This window comes from Carassius carassius, chromosome 20 (genome assembly GCF_963082965.1).
Source record: "Carassius carassius chromosome 20, fCarCar2.1, whole genome shotgun sequence".
Classification (NCBI taxonomy): Eukaryota; Metazoa; Chordata; class Actinopteri; order Cypriniformes; family Cyprinidae; genus Carassius; species Carassius carassius.
Window position 1 is genome coordinate 32,500,988 of NC_081774.1, and position 19,640 is coordinate 32,520,627.

Sequence of the window (19,640 nt, forward strand, 5' to 3'; positions counted from 1 at the left end):
CGAGAGGGTGAAATTGAATCTGGCAAAGAAGAGCGCCCAGCGGGCCTGACGCGAGCTCAGCCTCTTGGCCGAACGGATGTATTCAAGGTTCTTGTGATCCGTCCAGACCAAGAAGGGCTGCGCTGACCCCTCCAACCAATGACGCCACTCACCCAAGGCCAATCGTACCGCCAGCAGCTCTCTGTTGCCGATGTCATAGTTACGTTCTGCAGGGCTGAGACGACGAGAGAAGAATGCACAAGGATGAACCTTCCCATCATGGAGGGAACGCTGAGATAGAACTGCGCCAACCCCAACGTCAGAAGCATCAACCTCGACAATGAACTGGGCCTCCGGATCTGGAACCATCAGAATAGGTGCAGAGACAAAACGGGACTTTAAAATGTCAAAGGCTACCTGCGCTTCCCGGTTCCACCTGAAAGACACCTTAGTGGAGGTTAAGGCTGTCAGCGGTGCAGCGATCTGACCAAAATTCCGGATGTAACGCCGGTAGAAGTTGGCAAAACCCAGGAAACGCTGCAGAGCCTTCCGGGAGTCAGGGACCGGCCACTGGGCAACAGCTTCAATCTTAGCGGGATCAGGCTTGATCCCCTCCGTAGAAATAATATGGCCAAGGAACGTAACAGACTCAGCGTGGAATTCGCACTTCTCCGCCTTGACAAACAACTGGTTCTCTAGTAACCGCTGGAGAACCCGTCTGACATGCTGGGTGTGTAATTGGAGAGAAGAAGAAAAAATCAAAATATCATCCAAATACACAAAGACAAAATGATTAATCATGTCACCCAACACGCTGTTGACGAGTCCCTGGAAAACGGCTGGAGCATTGGTCAGACCAAACGGAAGAACCAAGTACTCGTAGTGTCCCGAAGGGGTGTTAAATGCCGTCTTCCACTCATCCCCCTCCCGAATGCGCACCAAGTGGTAGGCGTTGCGCAGGTCTAACTTGGTGAAGACCCGAGCTCCCTGTAACAATTCAAAAGCAGAAGACATTAAAGGTAGGGGGTACCTGTTCTTGATAGTAATGTCATTCAAACCTCTGTAATCAATACAAGGGCGCAGGGAGCCGTCCTTCTTCTGAACAAAGAAAAACCCTGCACCAGCGGGAGAGGAGGAATGGCGGATGAGCCCAGCCTGAAGTGATTCACGTATGTACTTGTCCATGGCCTCTCTCTCTGGACCTGAAAGGGAATATAAACGACCCTTAGGCGGAGAAGAGCCCGGGAGGAGATCAATGGCACAGTCGTAGGGGCGATGCGGAGGTAGCGAGGTGGCCCGGGCCCTACTGAAGACCGCCCGAAGATCGTGGTACTCCGCCGGAACACCAGTCAGGTCAGAGGGATCCTCCTGAGGAACACAAGACACAGAGACAGGACAGAAAGCAGCACCCAAACATGACACGTGACAAGACTGACTCCAGGCTAAAACAGAATTATAGACCCAATCAATGTGGGGATTGTGCTTGTGCAACCATGGGTGTCCCAGAACTAAAGGAGCCTTAGGGGAATCAATAATAAACAGTTCAATCCGCTCATGATGACTGCCAGCAATATGGAGGTCTATCTTGGGAGTGACGTGGGTGATGGTGGTAAGGGGACGGCCAGCTAATGACCATGCTGAAACGGGGCTAGCCAAAGGAACAAGCGGGATCTTCCAACGTTGAGCAGAGGCAGCATCAAGGAAGTTCCCCTCAGCCCCTGAGTCCACAAGGGCGAGTCCAGTGTGTGAATGACTCTGGAAGGAGAGTTGGAACGGCAGCTGAGTGCGAGTTGCAGGAGAGCTTGAGCTGAGAACAGTGCCCACCAGGACGCTCCGCCTCACTGGTGGACCCTGGCCCTTTAATGGGCACTGAAGGGCGAAGTGGCCTCCCTTGCCGCAGTATAGACACGCCCCCGACAACAGACGCTCCTGCTTCTGCCGTGGTGTAAGCCGTAGACGACCCAACTGCATGGGCTCCTCCTGCGAGGGCTGTCGGCTGGCTAAACTGGCTGAAGAGAGCTCTAGGTGGCGACACGGGGCGGGTGTTTGCCGTTGTTTGCGGCGCCGGCTGAGACGACCCTCAATGCGGAGCGCGAGACTAATGAGCCGATCCAATTCCCGCGGGAGTTCTATGGCCGCGAGCTCATCCGAAATGGCGAAATCCAACCCCTCAAGAAAACGAGCGCGCAGCGCGCTCTCATTCCAGCCGCATGCCGCAGCTAAAGTCTGGAACTGGATAGCATAGTCAGTCACGGAGCTCCTCCCCTGAGACAGTCGTGATAACTGGGCCGCCGCCTCGTCGCCCTGAGCAGAGCGATCAAACAATTTGGCCATCTCTTGACTGAAAACCGCGAAGGTGGCACAACAGGGAGCCCGCGATCTCCAAACGGCGATACCCCATTCGCGGGCACGGCCCGAGAGGAGTGTAAGGACGTAAGCCACCTTGGTCTCTTCATTAGCGTAACGCCGGGGCTGCAGAGAAAACACCAGCGAGCATTGGGAGAGAAACGCTTGACAGGCGTTAGGATCGCCATCGTAGACCGGTGGATTGTTGGCATGGGGTTCGGACTCGTGTGACATACCGGTGTGAGGAACGGGACCCCGGCTCGTTGCCTCTTGCTGAAGATCGTCCACCCGTGTGAGGAGTTCGGAGACTCGGGCACTGAGAACTTCCACATCCAGCGCGGTGGTGTTGAGCTGAGTGGCATGCTGCCCGATCAACACTCCCTGTTGAGCGAGAGCCGCGCGAAGCGGACCAGATCCCGCTGAATCCATAATATGGTCAGACTGTTCTGTCAGGAGAAAGCAGGCTGGATTCAGGTGCGGGTAAACTCAAGGCTTTATTCACAAAGCGGAGACAGAGAAGAAAGAGTCACGCTCCACAGGTTTCACTCGCAGTGACAGGATGAACAGCAGATGAGTCACGTTTCATAGGATTCACTCGTAGTGACAGGATGAACAGCAGATGAGTCACGTTTCATAGGATTCACTCGTAGTGACAGGATGAACAGCAGATGAGTCACGTTTCACAGGATTCACTCGTAGTGACAGGATGAACAGCTGAAGCTACTAGGAGCTCTGGGCTTGTAAGAACTAGAGCAGAGAAATAAGCCAAACACACTGGAGCCTGAGGACAAGACACGACAGGGTGAGTACAAAGAACTGCTGGATGATCGGAGCTATTGGAACGAATAACAACAGTCTGACAATAGACAGAGAAACACAGGGAATAATAAAGGGGAAAAAATTAGAAGGACATAGAGAACAGGTGGCGAGCAATTATGGTTAACCACGGGGAACAAGGGAGGCGGGGAAAACACAAACAGGCAGACGTGGTGAGCAGTCACCATCCCAACACACACACCCACACCAAAAAGACAGGTGATTAGCCCCGAGACCCGACAAGTTCCCTCTAGCAGAGCTCATGGGTACTCCAGCTGGCGATCGTAATAATTGGTCAATCCCTTATTATTTTTATCTGCAGGTCCTTGCTGCCTGCTTCTATCCAGCCCTTTTGGAGGATGACAGTCTGCCTTTAGATGTTAAACAAAGGGCCGAAATTCTCCTAAGTGAATGTGATGGTGGAAGCATAGGTGAGTTTTTGTCCCAGCACAGTAAATATACTGGCATATCTTGCTGTTTTCATACATTTAATTACCTTAAACTGTAAAAAAAAAAAAAAAAAAAATTCACGTTATAAAAGCTAAATGACTAAATGTAAAAGCATCCTCATTTCCATTTGGAAGCTTAAAGTTTTGAGAATCGAACATAAAGTTATCAGAAAGGTAACATTTGCACCACTTGTCAAATGTTAATTTTTTTTTTTTTTTTTTTACAATGTGGACAGGTCTGTTTGAATATTCATTAACATATATGAATCGGTTGAGTTTAATGATGAATCCTTTCATGTGTATGTGATAATTATGTGGTGACAATCACTTCAGGCTCATATACAGATTCAAGCGGAATTGCCAAAATTAAACTCTGCGTGTCTCAGTATATTACCAGGAGAGATGGAGGAGTTCCTTCCTCACCCGACAACATCTTCATCAAGTCTGGGTCACAGACGGCTCTCATGGTTCAGTCAACAAAAATAATTTATCTTATCATAGTTATTATTATCATTTTATAATACTTTCCTTTAAAAATGAATAACTGGACATGGTGTGTGGCACTTTATGCCAGATTAATTTAATATTTTCTCTGTAGATTATGCTGAAGCTGCTGATTCGTAGCAAGGACTCATGTCAGACTGGTGTACTCATACCTGTACCCACATACGCTTCATTTACTCTTGCTCTGGAAGAACAGGGAGCTGCCATAATACCGTACCATTTGTGTGAGGAGCAGGGCTGGACGCTGCATGTGGAAGAGCTTCGCAAGGCACTTCATACAGGCAGAAAGACCTGCAATCCAGTCGCACTTTATATCTGCAACCCAGGAAATCCAACTGGTACAATAAGGAATTATTCTCATTATTGCAAGAAATCTATGCAGTCTAACTTGGCTGAAGCTTGTTTACCTTCATTATCCTGTCTAAAACATACATTCTTCTCTAACCATATTTATAATTCATTCTGCTGTAATAATTCCAAGGATAAAGAAAACTAGTCCTAACCCTACTAACTTTTCTCATTTTTGACCAATTTCTAACATAATATTTCTTTCAAATATACTGTAGAAGACTGTGGAAGCTCAATTCCATGCTCACCTTTTAAATACTAAACTAACAATGTCAGTTTGGCTTTTGTCCATTTCATAGTACAGAAACTGCAATGGTTAAAATTACTAATGATCTGTTGATGTTGGCTGATTCTGTACTCTTAACTGTATTCATTAAAAAATCCTCATAGAGAGATAAGCTTCTATTAGAATCTGTGGTACCCCACTTACCTGGTTAGATCAGTTTGTTCAATTATACAAATTTAGGCCATGTACTTCATTTTTTACTACTGGTGTTCCTCAGGGCTCTGTATTGTGCCATCTTTAGTTTACTATTTACCAATTCTACCATTTGGTTATATTATTAGGAAATTTGGGTTTCATTTTCCTTACTATGTGGATGACACCCAGCTCTGTCCCCTAAGCCTGATTCCATTCAATTCCATTTTTGCATTTTTCCTAAATTAAATGGTGATAAAACTGAAGTTAGAACTAAATTCAATTTGACAAAATCTGACCATTTTTATTGATTATTGATAAACCTATAATTTCTCCATCTTCTCAGGACAAGAGTTTGGGTGTCATCATTTTAGTAGCCTATGCTTTGAAGCAGACATTAATAATATGACTTGGTCCATATATAATTCCATCTAGAGAAAATGAGTCATCTGCATGTCTTGCATCAACTAGTACTGGTGTTCTTGTACATGCCTTCACATATTGCTTAATGTAATGCCTCTCCTCTTTGGTGTACCCAACTTTGCTCACTGTTTTGAAATGCACTTATAAAAAGTAAATGCATTTAGTGTCCAATATTGAAAACAAGGAAAGTAGCTCCTTGGATTTATGAATGGATGAATAAATGTTGTTTTGAATATTAGGTCACATGCAGAGTAGGAAATCAATAGAAGAAGTGATCCGCTTCGCTGCAGAAGAAAAGCTGTTTATACTGGCTGATGAGGTGAGTTTATCTCAGGTAAAGTAAGAGCTCTCTGTCAAATATAATTCAAATATTTCTAAATCTTCAGATCAGGAGTGTCCATTCCTGCTCCTGGAGGGTTACCTTCTAGCAGAGTTTAGCTTTAGCTTTAACACTCTCATTGCATTCAGGTCAGCTTTGACCGAGAAGCGGTACAGAAATATTTTTTAGTGTGGGAAAAACTTAGCAAATTCATCAAGATTACCAAAATACTCATCATTTATTCATTTTATTATTTAAAAATTTGAAGTGGAGGAAATTAGGTGATTGTGGCCTAGTAGTTAGAGAGTTGTACTTGTAACCCAAAGGTTGTGGTTTCGCAAGGGGAGTGAATGACCAGGGCCGGGTTTCTCGATAACAATTGATCTTAGTGCTTAAGAGTGTTTTCTACAAGTAATTTTGCTATTGTTCGTTATTGTTTCACGTACGAACGCTGTCCGTTTGTCAAGTGCTGAAATCTCATCTTATAGGTAAAAAATGTTAGACTGAATGCACTGTAAGTCACTTTGGACAAAAGCTTCTGCTAAATGCATACAATTATTTAAATTAATTTATTTATACACAGTATAGAGAGAGAGAGTGAGACGTTATTTTGGACCAAATACATAGCTGGTTTTCGTGCACTTCAGCAAATCATTGACATATTTTTTGTTCAGTCATTTAATTTAAATTTGTATTTCAATATTTCTGCCCTTTTTAATTATTTCATTTATAAATTAATAAAACAAATATAAGAAAACGAGTCATAAAGTGTACAATAAAGCACAATCAAATCATTATATTATAATCACTTTGCACTTGAATTAAGTTAAAGGTGTAATCTGCTGATTGTCCTGCACTTAGGGCTTTACGATTACTCCAGAGTACCCGTAGATCTACGATGATTTTTAAGTGCTACTTAAGTTACGATGCTTTTGGGAAACAGACCGTAATATTAAGATCAGTTGTACGATTGTTTTTACGAACTTCTTAGGCTTACGAAGCTTTTGGGAAACCCGGCCCAGTGCTCTCTTCCATCTTCAATACCCATGACTGAGGTGCCCTTGAACAAGGTGCTAAACCCCCAATTGCTTCCTGGGCACCACAGCAAAAAATTACACATCCAGAGTGTTTGTGTGTACCACTTGGATGGGTTAAATTGACAAATTCTGAATATGGTTACCATATTTGTCCATCACATCACTTTAAAATATGTTTTTAAAGATATATAACCATTCAAACTTAATTGTTACACCTTTTGCTTTTGGGTCAGTTTTGACCCAGAAGTAAACTGTGATTTTACAGTTCACTGTTCTGAGACTTTTATTAGCCTCTTTCAGTTTAGAAATTCAATACTATACTGATAATAATACTGGTAATTATACTGTCACAATATACTAGTAATAACAATAATAATTAATCACATCTGAACCAGCTAATCAAGGTCCACTAGTAAATTCCAGACAGGTGTGTTGAAGCTAAACTCTGAATAAAGTTGCCCTGAAGGAGCAGGAATGGAAACCCCTTCTCTAGGACCACCCTTTTGACATGTTCAGTCATTTGTTTCTCTTTAGGTGTATCAGAGCTGTGTGTATGGAGATGACACTGAGTTTTATTCCTATAAGAAGGTGTTATCAGAAATGGGCTCTACTATTTCCAGCACTGTGGAACTGGCCTCCTTCAATTCTGTTTCTAAGGGCTTCATGGGAGAGTGAGTAGTTGTGCTCCTGAATGTTATGAAGGGCCCCTATTGCATCTGTCGGTGTTCTTATTCTTTTTTAAAGGTAGTCAGTGGCAGCCCTATGAACAGTACACAGGAAAATTATTAAATTTAGCAGACTTATAGTTGTGGACCTAAATAGTATCTCTAGGACAAACTCTTCACTGCCAGTTCAAAAATAGACTTTTCAAATGTTTATGTTTTATGTTTAACTTTTGCACCCTTTGTTGAAAAAACTAAATTCTTATTTGATTTATCTATAAATATAATTAAACCATATCATTTTCCATATTAAAATGACTCTTAATTCAAATTGTACTAATAATGGGAGGTGGCTGGGGTTTGATGGTTGCACTTTTAATAAATCACCAAATGAAGTACAAACCCAATTCGAAAAAAGTTGGGACACTGTACAAATTGTGAATAAAAACAGAATGCAAAGTTTCAAATTTCAATATTTTATTCAGAATACAACATAGATGACATATCAAATGTTTAAACTGAGAAAATGTATCATTTTAAGGGAAAAATAAGTTGATTTTAAATTTCATGGCATAAACACATCTCAAAAAAGTTGAGACAAGGCCATGTTTACTACTGTGTGACATCCCCTCTTCTTTTTATAACAGTCTGCAAACGTCTGGGGACTGAGGAAACAAGTTGCTCAAGTTTAGGAATAGGAATGTTGACCCATTCTTTTCTAATACAGGCTTCTAGTTGCTCAACTGTCTTAAGCCTTCTTTGTTGTATCTTCCTCTTTATGATGCACCAAATATTTTATATGGGTGAAAGATCTGGCCATTTCAGTACCCGGATTCTTCTTCTACGCAGCCATGATGTTGTAATTGATGCAGTATGTGGTCTGGCTTTGTCATGTTGGAAAATGTAAGGTCTTCCCTGAAAGAGACGACGTCTGGATGGGAGCATATGTTGTTCTAGAACTTGGATATACCTTTCAGCATTGTGTAAGCTGCCCATGCCACACACACTCATGCAACCCCATACCATCAGAAATGCAGGCTTCTGAACTGAGCGCTGATAACAACTTGGGTTGTCCTTGTCCTCTTTAGTCCGGATGACATGGCATCCCAGTTTACCAAAAAGAACTTCAAATTTGATAATAATTTGTCTGACCACAGAACAGTTTTCCACTTTGCCACAGTCCATTTTAAATGAACCTTGCCCCAGAGAAAACGCCTGCGCTTCTGGATCATGTTTAGATATGGCTTCTTTTTTGACCTATAGAGTTTGAGCCGGCAACTGTGAATGGCACGGTGGATTGTGTTCACCAACAATGTTTTCTGGAAGTATTCCTGAGTCCATGTTGTGATTTCCATTACAGTATCATTCCTGTATGTGATGCAGTGTCGTCTAAGAGCCGAAGATCACGGGCATCCAGTATGGTTTTCCAGCCTTGTTCCTTACACACAGAGATTGTTCCAGATTCTCTGAATCTTTGGATGATATTATGCACTGTAGATGATGATTAACTTTTCCGGCCTCTTATTGCTACCTGTCCCATTTTTTTTGGAATGTGTAGCTCTCATGAAATCCAAAATGATCCAATATTTGGCATGAAATTTCAAAATGTCACACTTTCAACATTTTATATGATATCTACTGTATATAAAATATGAGTTTATGAGATTTGTAAATTATTCCATTCCTTTTTTACTCACGATTTGTACAGGGTCCCAACTTTTTTGGAATCGGGTTTGTATATTATAAGCTGTGCTAGTCCCCTGCTTGAGTGCACTTTGCGTCCAGGTGTGGGCTTCGCGGAGGCTACGTGGAGCTGGTGAATCTCGACCCTGCGGTGAAGGAATACGCTCGAAGACTTTTTTCCACTAGGTCCTGCCCACCTGTTATTGGACAAATTGCACTTGACCTCATGGCAGATCCTCCAAAACCTGGCGATCCTTCATTCCCCACCTTCTCTGAGGTTGGTGTGCTCCATTTTAGCAATTAAAGTAACCCTATTAAGGTATTTAAAAAGTTCTTACAATAGGTTTACATGCATCCAGAGAAAAAACAACAACTTTTTTATACATTACATAATTATCTTTTTTTATTCAGTCTCTAGAACTGTTGAAATTATGAGAGGAAATTGTCCAACATCAGTAAACAACAGTAGGCAAACTAATTATCAGTCTATGAGATTTTCTTTATTTTGAATTTAACTGAATTAATCTTTTTTATCAGGAGGCCCAGTCCATAAAAAATATGATATGTAAAAACACTGGTCGGATTCAGGAGGTATTTTCTGAGCTGCCGGGGATCAGCTGCCAGCCGCTGAAGGCTGGCTTTTTTGTCTTCCCCTGTCTACACTTCCCTCCGAAGGCAATAAAATGGGCCAAGGTGAGAATCAGTGTATTTTAAAAATTTGTGACTGAATTAAAAGTACTGTTGTTAATTGGAAGTAATGCCAGACTCAAGCTTATCAGGGGCTCAACAAAGTCATTTTGGGCTTGCCAGATAACCTTTCTATGAACAGCTCTTAAAAAAAAAACATATTGTCTTAGTGTGTAGAACATTTGAATTATCTGAAGAACTAAAAATAACATTTTGTGGAATGGAAAATTTCCATGGATGTTCAACCCAGTGAAGAACCTGTAAGTCTCCCAGATGGCTGGTAGTGATGTGTTTTGGAATGGCCAAGTCATAAACATTTTACCCAAATGATGATATTTTGGCATGATCTGTGCAAATCAATACCACACAAAAAATACTGAACTGAAACAGATCTCTGGGGAGGAAAAATCTGAAATGCATGCTCAGATCTTATAAGAAGCTACAGGAAACATTTGGTGGAGGTTGTTGCTGCTAATGGAGGATCTACAACAGGATCTGTTCATTCCGCTTTTTCAATCAGAAAATCAGGTGCATTTGATTGGGGTTAGAGATAAACACTGCAGAAAGGCAGATTTTCAGGAACATGATTGAGCAATCTACAGTATACCAATTTCAAGGGTTCAGTTACTTTTTCCATTGAATGATCGCCGATTGTATTTGCTTAAAATTTTGGAAAAGTACAACTGTTTGCATGTTACTAGTTTAGTCTAGATTGTGTTTGTCTATAAATGTGACCAATATCATCATTGGAATAATCAACGCAGAAATCCAGGTAATTCCAAACTGTACATTAATTTTGATGATACTGAGAGAAGCAAACATAGAAATACAGTTCATAAACGCATTCTAGAACTGTGTCTGGAACTGATATTTTACAGGGTAACCAGAGTTGGACTTTCAAATGAAGTTGAATCATTTTGTCCAGTGATGTGGCCATGAAGAATGGTAAATGTTCTATACAAAGAAATAAAACAGTGCATCTCCACTGAGGGCTAATAAAAGTAGTATATTTACACAAAATATGTGCCATCATCCAGTCAGCACTGGAATCTATTTACAGTTGTTCATCATCATGCCTTTATCTGAAGCAAGTAATGTGTCATGAGGCAGAATGTAATTTTCCTGAGCCGTGAAAGCATAACTGTCTCGATACACATGATCTGTGATCGATTGCAATGTCTTCAGTCCAGCCATTAATTCTGTGTACCTCAGCAGTGAGCAAATGCATTCATCAGACTGTAGTTCTGATGTTTTCTCTTCATAGAAAAGACAGATGGAACCAGACATGCTGTACTGTTTGCATTTGCTGGAGGAAACCGGACTGCATGTGAGGCCAGGTTGTGAATACGGACAGAGAAAGGATAGCCATCACATCAGGTTTGTGCGCTGCCACTGTAGTCAGGTACTGCATGTATGTGAATGTTAACCCCACACAAAACACCAAATCATGCTGGAAAATGTGAATTTGTCAATTACAGTCAGTTTTACCCCTGTAGCCATTCAAATAAATCAAACATTAACACGTCTTAACTGCATCTCCCATTGATTTACTGTGAAAACAGATTCTTATTGTTTTTCAGGCTTTTTGTGGCAACTCAACAGAACATAATGGAAGATGCTCTGCAAAGGCTGAAGACGTTCCACATGCGATTCATGAAGGAGTTTTCTTAGTGTCATCTTTAGATTATCAGATCTTTTTAATCCTTGAATGCATACATGTTTCACAAATCAGACCTGTAATGATCTCTAAACTGCCCCAATAGTATTAAACTGTCCTGATATTTTAATTACAATTGCAAAGTGGAAAAATAAAGCATGTTTCATTACCTGTGGCACTTATGGCTGCTTTTGTGCTTCTGGTACACATATCTAGGCAACCTGTACTGGTTTTTAGTCAGGTTTTAGTTAATTAAAACTTGGCCATATATTAGTTATGCTGCATTATAGATAAACTGATTATTGCAATTACTTTGCTCAAATTATAATTGTGTTGTCAGTTACATGAAAATTACTGCAGTTTCATGTTTAAGCACAAATAAAGTGTGTATCAACTCATACACATGGTTCAGTTTCCTGATTTATTACTGTATATTAGCAGAAATAAAAAAGCACTTTCTACAAACTGGTAAAACTCTCTAAAATGAAAACAGTGACACTCCTAATATTAATTCAACATTTTTTCTACATAGTCGAGATCAAATAAGAATGACATATTTGTCACTGTTTTCAGATCTTTAGCACTTTTTCTGCAGTGTGAGTTCGAGCAGGTGTGAAAGGGTTGCCGGGTTGTGAAAATAGATTAAACACGGTAGAAAACGTGTCTTATTTTTCTACGAAAACACTTTTTGTAAATAATATGATCACTGATCATAATATAGATGTACTCTGTTTGACAGAAACCTGGCTAAAACCTGATGATTACATTATTTTAAATGAGTCCACCCCCCAAGATTACTGTTATAAACATGAGCCACGTCTAAAAGGCAAAGGTGGAGGTGTTGCTTCAATTTATAACAACGTTTTCAGGATCTCTCAGAGAGCAGACTTTAAGTATAACTCGTTTGAAGTAATGGTGCTTCATATAACATTATCCAGAGAAACAAATGTTAATGATAAATCCCCTGTTATGTTTGTACTGGCTACTGTATACAGGCCACCAGGGCACCATACAGACTTTATTAAAGAGTTTGGTGATTTTACATCCGAGTTAGTTCTGGCTGCAGATAAAGTCTTAATAGTTGGTGATTTTAATATCCATGTTGATAATGAAAAAGATGCATTGGGATCAGCATTTATAGACATTCTGAACTCTATTGGTGTTAGACAACACGTTTCAGGACCTACTCATTGTCGAAATCATACTCTAGATTTAATACTGTCACATGGAATTGATGTTGATGGTGTTGAAATTATTCAGCCAAGTGATGATATCTCAGATCATTATTTAGTTCTTTGCAAAATTCATATAGCCAAAATTGTAAATCCTACTTCTTGTTACAAGTATGGAAGAACCATCACTTCTAACACAAAAGACTGCTTTTTAAGTTATCTTCCTGATGTATCCAAATTCCTTAGCATATCCAAAACCTCAGAACTTGATGATGTAACAGAAACTATGGACTCTCTCTTTTCTAGCACTTTAAATACAGTTGCTCCTTTACGCTTAAGGAAGGTTAAGGAAAACAGTTTGACACCATGCAGCCCGAAATATGGAGCGCAGCTGGAGGACAACAAAACTAGAGGTATTTCGTATTGCTTGGCGGGAAAGTTACATATCCTACAGAAAAGCATTAAAAACTGCTAGATCCGATTACTTTTCTTCTCTTTTAGAAGAAAACAAACATAACCCCAGGTATTTATTCAATACAGTGGCTAAATTAACGAAAAATAAAGCCTCAACAAGTGTTGACATTTCGCAACACCACAGCAGTAATGACTTTATGAACTACTTTACTTCTAAAATCGATAATATTAGAGATGAAATTGCAACCATTCAGCCGTCAGCTACAGTATCACATCAGACTATAGACCCCCTGAGGAACAGTTCCACTCATTCTCTACCTATAGGAGAGGAAGAATTGTATAAACTTGTTAAATCATCTAAACCAACAACATGTATGTTAGACCCTATACCATCTAAGCTCCTGAAAGAGGTGCTTCCAGAAGTCATAGATCCTCTTCTGACTATTATTAATTCCTCATTGTCATTAGGATATGTCCCCAAAACCTTCAAACTGGCTGTTATTGTAACACGGAGTCAGAGACATTCGAATCCATCCGCAAGGCTTTATTTAGAATCATCAACAGGCAGGAATAATCACCAGAAAACAGGAACAACGTAGGTAATCCGGAACACAGTTCAATAGATAGGCAATGGTCGCAATGGCAAGCAGCAGTAATTGTCAATGGGGTATACAGTCCAGAGTCATACACAGAAAATCCAACACAGAGATAAACACTCAGAATAACGACCATAGGGAACGATAAGACTTCGCAATGAACAAAGAAAGTCTGCGCCTATTAAAGGCAATAACTAATGAGATGATAAGCCACAGCTGAGACGGAAAAGTACTGGGTCCATGTGAGAAAAGAGTCCTTCTCTGTGTTGAGAAGGGGGCAAGTCGGTCATGAAGTCGACGGCCAGGTGGGACCATGGTCTTTCTGGGATAGGGAGAGGCTGGAGCAGACCGGCAGGGCGCTGGCGTAGGGATTTGGTTTGGTTGCATGTGACCCATTCCTTGACGAAGGTTAGAATCTGTTGAGTCATGGAAGGCCACCAGAACTTATTGAGAACGAGTTCCCTGGTCGCCGGGGTGGCTGGCGCTGGGATTCTCGTGGATCAGTGTCAGTACGCGATGCCGTAGGGGAGCGGGGACGTAGGTCAGTCCAGGAGGGCATTCCGGAGGAGCAGGGTCTGTTTCTAGGGCCTCAGTGATCTCGGCCATGATGTCCCATTGCACGGGGGAGACGATCTGGGAGATGGGAATGATGGTAGCCGGAGAGGTGTCTGATTGGGACAAGTCGTATTGGCGGGAGAGTGCGTCCGCCTTACCGTTCTTGGACCCGGTCCGATAGGTTATAGTGAAGAGAAACCTGGAGAAGAATAACGACCATCTGGCCTGGCGGGCATTGAGACGTCTGGCGGTTCTCAAGTACTCCAAGTTTTTGTGGTCGGTTAGAATGAGAAAGGGCATGGTCGAGCCCTCCAACCAGTGTCTCCATTCCTCTAGGGCCGCTTTCATGGCCAACAGTTCTCTGTCCCCGACGTCATAATTATGTTCCGCGGGATTGAGTTTGCGAGAGTAGTAGGCACACGGGTAAAATTTCTCTGGGGTTCCCTGGCGTTGTGACAGTATTGCTCCGATACCTGTGCTGGAGGCGTCCACCTCCACAGTGAACTGACGTCGGGGGTTTGGGTGTTTCAAGATGGGAGCCGAGGTGAAACGAGTCTTCAGATCTTGGAATGCTTTCTCGCAGAGCGTAGACCATGCCAGCTTATTGGATCCACCTCCACTGCGAGTGAGAGAAGTTAGAGGAGCTGCTACTTGACTGAAACCCCGGATGAATCTTCGATAGAAGTTGGCAAACCCCAGGAAACGTTGGAGGTCCTTGACGGTTTGGGGACGAGGCCAGTGTAGCACGGCGGAAACCTTGCTGTCATCCATCGTGACTCCCTCAGCAGAGATGATGTATCCTAAGAAGGAGACGGTGGAGAGGTGGAAGGCACACTTAGAGAGTTTGGCGTACAGCTGATTCTGGATTAATCTTTGGAGCACAGCTCGTACGTGTTGAACGTGTTCAGACAGGGTGTCGGAGTAGATCAGTATGTCGTCAATGTAGACTATGACGCACTTGTTGAGCATATCTCGGAAAATATCGTTGATAAGGGCCTGAAAGACGGAGGGACTGTTGGACGTCTTCCACTCGTCACCTGCCCGGATGCGAATGAGATTGTAGGCGCATCTCAGGTCGAGCTTGGTAAAGATACGGGTAGGTAGGTGAGTTGGAGTGTCGGATGAACCCCTTGGCGAGTTCTTCGTCGATGTATTGCTGCATGCTCAGAGTCTCGGGTTGGGACAGGGGGTATACACGACCCTTGGGGAGCGTGGCTCCAGGTAAGAGCTCGATGGCACAATCCATGTCCCGATGAGGTGGAAGCTGGGTGGCCCGGGATTTGCTGAATGCAGAGTGGAAATCCCAGTAAACCTCGGGAAGGTCCTGCGGGGGTTGACCTTCAGGTTGGGGAACTGGGACCACGTGATGGTTCCTCTGTGGGGATTTGAGACACCGCTGGAGACAAGATTGGGACCACTGGATGATGTCCTGATCCTTCCAGGAAATTTGTGGATTGTGGAGGGTGAGCCAGGGGTGGCCAAGAAAAATGGCGTGGTGAGGTGATTGAGTGACATGGAGCTGGATGGTCTCGGTGTGCAGGGAGCTGGTGATCAGTGTGATGGCCTCAGTGATGTGGTAGATCTTTCCAGCACCTAGTGGTCTTCCATCCAGGACTGCCACCGCCATAGGAGGGTCACATGGAACAAGAGATATGCGATGGCGATTAACAAAGTCTTGGTCAATAAAGTTACCGGCCGCCCCTGAGTCAATAAAGGCTTTAGTCTTGATGTGGCGGCCGTGGATGATCAAGCACACATCCAACAAGAGAGAGGGTGACAAGGAATTGTGGCTTACCCGAGTGCTGGTGGTTCTAGGAGGACGAGCGGAACATTGAGCTCGGAAGTGACCAGACTGACCACAGTAGAGGCATAGACGATTTCTCATCCTTCTCTCGCACTCCTCATCAGAGAGGCGGGAAAATCCCACTTGCATGGGCTCCTCCAGGGCGTGAGCCGAAGACTGGGGTGAGGCGAGAGCTAATCGTGGTTGACGACTCCTGCGAGAGCGAGGCAGATGGTCCAGTTTGATCGCCATCTCCATATACTCCTCCAAAGTCTTGCTCTCATCCCGACAAGCGAGCTCAGCCTGCAGGTCCGTGCGAAGCCCTCGACGGAACATGGTCTTAAGGGGTTTTCCTTCCCAGCCCGCCTGGGCTGCTAGCGTGCGAAACGTGAGAGCGTAATCCGCAGCGGTGGAAGATCCCTGGCGAAGGTTCAATAGTTCCTCCTCCGCCTCCTTGCCATCCTCATCGTGGTCAAACACCTCACGGAATTTGGTGAGATAGTGCTGATACGACGGAAAAACCATCTGCTGGCCCTCCCACAAAGCCGTTGCCCAGCTCAAGGCCTTACCGGTGAGAAGGGTGCAGACGAGGGAAACCTTGCCATCCTCTGTCACTGAGCCCGGTGGCAGCGAGTTCACATAGATGGCACAATGCATAAGAAAGCCCCTGCACTTGCCTGGGGAGCCGTCATATTTCTCTGGAAGTGCCAAGCGGGGTGCGTGGATTCCCCTGGTGAAGACCGCGGAAGGCGGCGCGGTGGGGCCTGCAGTGAGATCTTGTGGCACAGCCTGTGGGAGCGACCGCATAGACCGCACCAATTCCTCGGTCATGGTGGTCAGCCGATCTAACTGTTGGTGATGCACAGTCAACAGGGAGGCTTGTCGTGTCAATTCAGTAACCACTCGATCTAAAGCCGCTGGATCCTGAGGAGGCGAAGTCTTCTGTAACACGGAGTCAGAGACATTCGAATCCATTCGCAAGGCTTTATTTAGAATCGTCAACAGGCAGAAAAAATCACCAGAAAAGAGGAACAACGTAGGTAATCCGGAACACAGTTCAATAGATAGGCAATGGTCGCAATGGCAGGCAGCAGTAATCGTCAACGGGGTACACATTCCAGAGTCATACACAGAAAATCCAACACAGAGATAAACGCTCAGAATAACGACCATAGGGAACGATAAGACTTCGCAATGAACAAAGAAAGTCTGTGCCTATTAAAGGCAATAACTAATGAGATGATAAGCCACAGCTGAGACGGAAAAGTACTGGGTCCGTGTGAGAAAAGAGTCCGGGCGGAACTAATATTCGGGTGATGGTTCCCGCTGTGTTCGGTCAGAAAGGGCCAAAGAGGCGCTATTAGTGACAGTTATTAAGCCTCTCATCAAAAAACCACAGCTTGACCCCAAAGAACTAGTTAATTATAGACCAATCTCAAATCTCCCTTTTCTGTCCAAGATACTAGAAAAGGTGGTATCCTCACAATTATATTCCTTCTTAGAGAAAAATGGTATATGTGAGGATTTCCAGTCAGGATTTAGACCGTATCATAGTACTGAGACTGCTCTCCTTAGAGTTACAAATGATCTGCTCTTATCATCTGATCGTGGGTGTATTTCTCTATTAGTTTTATTGGATCTTAGTGCTGCGTTTGACACAATTGACCACAACATTCTTTTGCATAGACTTGAACACTTTGTTGGCATTAATGGAAGTGCATTAGCATGGTTTAAATCGTACTTATATGACCGCCATCAGTTCGTAGCAGTGAATGAAGATGTATCCTATCGATCACAAGTGCAGTATGGAGTACCTCATGGCTCAGTACTAGGGCCGTTACTCTTCACGCTTTATATGTTACCCTTGGAAGATATCATCAGGAAACATGGTGTTAGCTTTCACTGTTATGCTGATGATACTCAACTCTATATTTCTTCGCAGCCCGGTGAAACACACCAATTTGAAAAACTAATGGATTGCATAGTCGATATAAAAAACTGGATGACAAGTAATTTCTTACTGCTAAATTCTGAAAAAACAGAGGTGTTAATTATAGGACCTAAAAACTCCGCTTGTAATAACCTAGAACACTGTCTAAGACTTGATGGTTGCTCTGTCAATTCTTCGTCATCAGTTAGGAACCTAGGTGTGCTATTTGATCGCAATCTTTCCTTAGAAAGCCACGTTTCTAGCATTTGTAAAACTGCATTTTTCCATCTCAAAAATATATCTAAATTACGGCCTATGCTCTCAATGTCAAATGCAGAAATGTTAATCCATGCTTTTATGACCTCAAGGTTAGATTATTGTAATGATTTATTGGGTGGTTGTTCTGCACGCTTAGTAAACAAACTACAGCTAGTCCAAAATGCAGCAGCAAGAGTTCTTACTAGAACCAGGAAGTATGACCATATTAGCCCGGTCCTGTCAACACTGTACTGGCTCCCAATCAAGCATCGTATAGATTTTAAAATATTGCTTATTACTTATAAAGCCCTGAATGGTTTAGCACCTCAGTATTTGAATGAGCTCCTTTTACATTATAATCCTCTACATCTGCTACGTTCTCAAAACTCAGGCAATTTGATAATACCTAGAATATCAAAATCAACTGCGGGCAGCAGATCCTTTTCCTATTTGGCGCCTAAACTCTGGAATAACCTACCTAACATTGTTCGGGAGGCAGACACACTCTTGCAGTTTAAATCTAGATTAAAGGCCCATCTCTTTAACCTGGCATACACATAACATACTAATATGCTTTTATTAACCAAATCCGTTAAAGGATTTTTAGGCTGCATTAATTAGGTAAACCGGAACCGGAAACACTTCCCATAACACCCGATGTACTTGCTACATCATTAGAAGAATGGCATCTACGCTAATATTTGTCTGTTTCTCTCTTGTTCCGAGATCACCGTAGCCACCAGATCCAGTCTGTGTCCAGATCAGAGGGTCACTGCAGTCACCCGGATCCAGTACGTATCCAGACCAGATGATGGATCAGCACCTAGAAAGGACCTCTACATCCCTGAAAGACAGCGGAGACCAGGACAACTAGAGCCCCAGATACAGATCCCCTGTAAAGACCTTGTCTCAGAGGACCACCAGGACAAGACCACAGGAAACAGATGATTCTTCTGCACAATCTGACTTTGCTGCAGCCTGGAATTGAACTACTGGTTTCGTCTGGTCAGAGGAGAACTGGCCCCCCAACTGAGCCTGGTTTCTCCCAAGGTTTTTTTCTCCATTCTGTCACCGATGGAGTTTCGGTTCCTTGCCGCTGTCGCCTCTGGCTTGCTTAGTTGGGGACACTTCATCTACAGCGATATCGTTGAGTTGATTGCAAATAAATGCACAGACACTATTTAATTGAACAGAGATGATATAACTGAATTCAATGATGAACTGCCTTTAACTATCATTTTTGCATTATTGACACTGTTTTCCTAATGAATGTTGTTCAGTTGCTTTGACGCAATGTATTTTGTTTAAAGCGCTATATAAATAAAGGTGACTTTGACTTTGACTTTGACTCTTATTTTTACAGAAAGAAAGAAAAAAGAAGCTCTGGTTGGGGGATTTGAATGCTTGATATATGTGAAGCACATGGTAAAGGTTTTTTTCCCCCCTCTTTTAGAGAAAGTTTGGATATAGAGATTTATAGATGAGATAGTCATCTTTTTTAATCAACGTGGCTGCATGTGATACATTCAAAGTGTTCATTGATTTCAGGATCATGAAAAAACTAATATTTTGGGTCATAGTTTTCATGCACAAAGTGAAGTAAC

At 42.9% G+C, this 19,640-nt stretch overlaps 1 protein-coding gene across 1 annotated transcript in view; it reads left to right on the top strand.

The window, feature by feature from the left end:
• The window catches only part of LOC132096901 (alanine aminotransferase 2), a 32,850-nt gene extending 21,258 nt beyond the window's left edge, over nt 1-11,592 (top strand). The window contains exons 3-11 of the mRNA XM_059502582.1: nt 3,464-3,572; nt 3,924-4,057; nt 4,189-4,432; nt 5,523-5,602; nt 7,174-7,310; nt 9,087-9,261; nt 9,522-9,677; nt 10,936-11,048; nt 11,252-11,592. Coding sequence (XP_059358565.1) covers nt 3,464-3,572; nt 3,924-4,057; nt 4,189-4,432; nt 5,523-5,602; nt 7,174-7,310; nt 9,087-9,261; nt 9,522-9,677; nt 10,936-11,048; nt 11,252-11,342 — 1,239 coding nt within the window. The 3' untranslated portion in view covers nt 11,343-11,592. The remainder of the gene's footprint in view (nt 1-3,463; nt 3,573-3,923; nt 4,058-4,188; nt 4,433-5,522; nt 5,603-7,173; nt 7,311-9,086; nt 9,262-9,521; nt 9,678-10,935; nt 11,049-11,251) is intronic.
• The last annotated feature ends 8,048 nt before the right edge of the window (nt 11,593-19,640 follow it).